The following is a 1,409-nucleotide window of genomic DNA, read 5'->3' as shown; positions in this document are numbered from 1 at the left end:
CAGAGCTGCTCCTTTTGAAAGGGTGGGGGGATAGTGGGGACTGAGATCCAACCCCTGTGAGATCTCAGCAGAACAGTTCAAAACACTCCCCGTCCCCAAACCCCCCCTCACACCTTTACAAGTAAGTGGCTCCAGAGGCGTTGCCACATTCACATCTGGATGGCAGCCCCCCTGGGACTGGAATCAGAGCTGCCAGGTTAGGGGCTGTGCTCACCTGTCCACTTTATCTTTATTTGTTGTGCATATGCTCTTAGAATAAGGTTTCACCCAAGCTAAGGATTTCTTGGCTAAAACAGCAAATTGGGAAACCACTGCAAATATCCTAAAGATAAAACAATTTTTTTAATGCAGAATAGAAAATACAGGAATAAAGGTTTAAGTAATTTGCTGCATTTAAAAAAAAAACTGACTTCAAAGTTAAACTCAGCAATGTATGTATCAGAGATTCTGTTATCACCAAGAAACAAGTTAAAATATGGCTCTAACCTAGAAGGAGGAAAAATTTAAATTCTGAAGCACATAGGGAAGATCTCAAATCTTGCCAGACTTCCCCCCTGGTCTTCTGAGACACAGGAGGTGTGAATATAAGTCATGTGCAGGTTAGGTATTTAAATAGAGCATCTCAAAGTATGTTATTTGGGAAAAGTTTATGGTCCAAAATGCTTGGAAAAATTAAACGGTCTCTACTTTGCAATACTTAGAAGGGGACCAAAGTTTTTTGGAGGGATAGTGATTTTTAAAGTGGTATTTAAGAAAAGCCCCCAGCCGGGTAGCTCAGTTGGTTAGAGCATTGTCCCAATATGCTAAGGTTGCTGGTTTAATCCCTGGTCAGGGCACATACAAGAATTAACAAATGAATGCATAAAATAAGTGGAACAATAGATAATCTCCCCCCCCCTCTCTAAAATCAGTCAATATTTCTTTTTAAGTGACATAAAAATGAGGAAGTTGCCAGGTAATTACCTGGACCGGCTGTTATCAGGAAGTTATGTCAACCAGACTTCCCATGGAGACCAAACAGTCCAACCTGCCACCCTACAGATGAGAAAACAGAGGCCCAGGGAGATCGGGTGACTTTCTGCGGTTGCAGACACCTGGCTCAGCCTCCTTCGCTCTCTTCTCTCTGAAGCTCCATCGGGCAAATGTTCCTGGAGGCAAAATGGGAGTTAACTCCAAAGCAGGCCAACGGCTTGGCTCGTGGAAGGGGTGCCTGCCCCTCTGGGTCTCGCCTCTGGTGCCACATGTCTGTCTGGGGAACAGCCACGTGAAGTCACACTGTGTGTGCTGTAGATATGTAAGAACTCTGACTTCTCTTGGCCTTTGCTCTTCTCTCCACCCCCTTGGCTGAGAGGCAAGGAATTTATTTCAAAATCAATTGGCCTAGATATGTTTGTTTCCTCTTCTTTTTT

The 1,409-nt window shown here is 44.0% G+C and overlaps 1 protein-coding gene across 2 annotated transcripts in view; it reads left to right on the top strand.

The window, feature by feature from the left end:
• RCAN3 (RCAN family member 3) overlaps positions 1-1,374 on the top strand; it is a 37,492-nt gene extending 36,118 nt beyond the window's left edge. Inside the window, exon 6 of one of the 2 annotated variants that reach the window (XM_014546890.1) lies at positions 1,130-1,374. In XM_014546890.1, coding sequence (XP_014402376.1) covers positions 1,130-1,348 — 219 coding nt within the window. In that variant the 3' untranslated portion in view covers positions 1,349-1,374. Of the gene's footprint in view, positions 1-929; positions 949-1,129 lie in introns of those variants that run through there. The other variant, XM_014546894.1, reaches the window with a different exon arrangement.
• Positions 1,375-1,409: the final 35 nt, after the last annotated feature.

Source organism: Myotis brandtii, unplaced genomic scaffold (genome assembly GCF_000412655.1).
Source record: "Myotis brandtii unplaced genomic scaffold, ASM41265v1 scaffold456, whole genome shotgun sequence".
Taxonomy (NCBI): Eukaryota; Metazoa; Chordata; class Mammalia; order Chiroptera; family Vespertilionidae; genus Myotis; species Myotis brandtii.
This window is presented reverse-complemented; position numbering and strand designations above follow the sequence as displayed.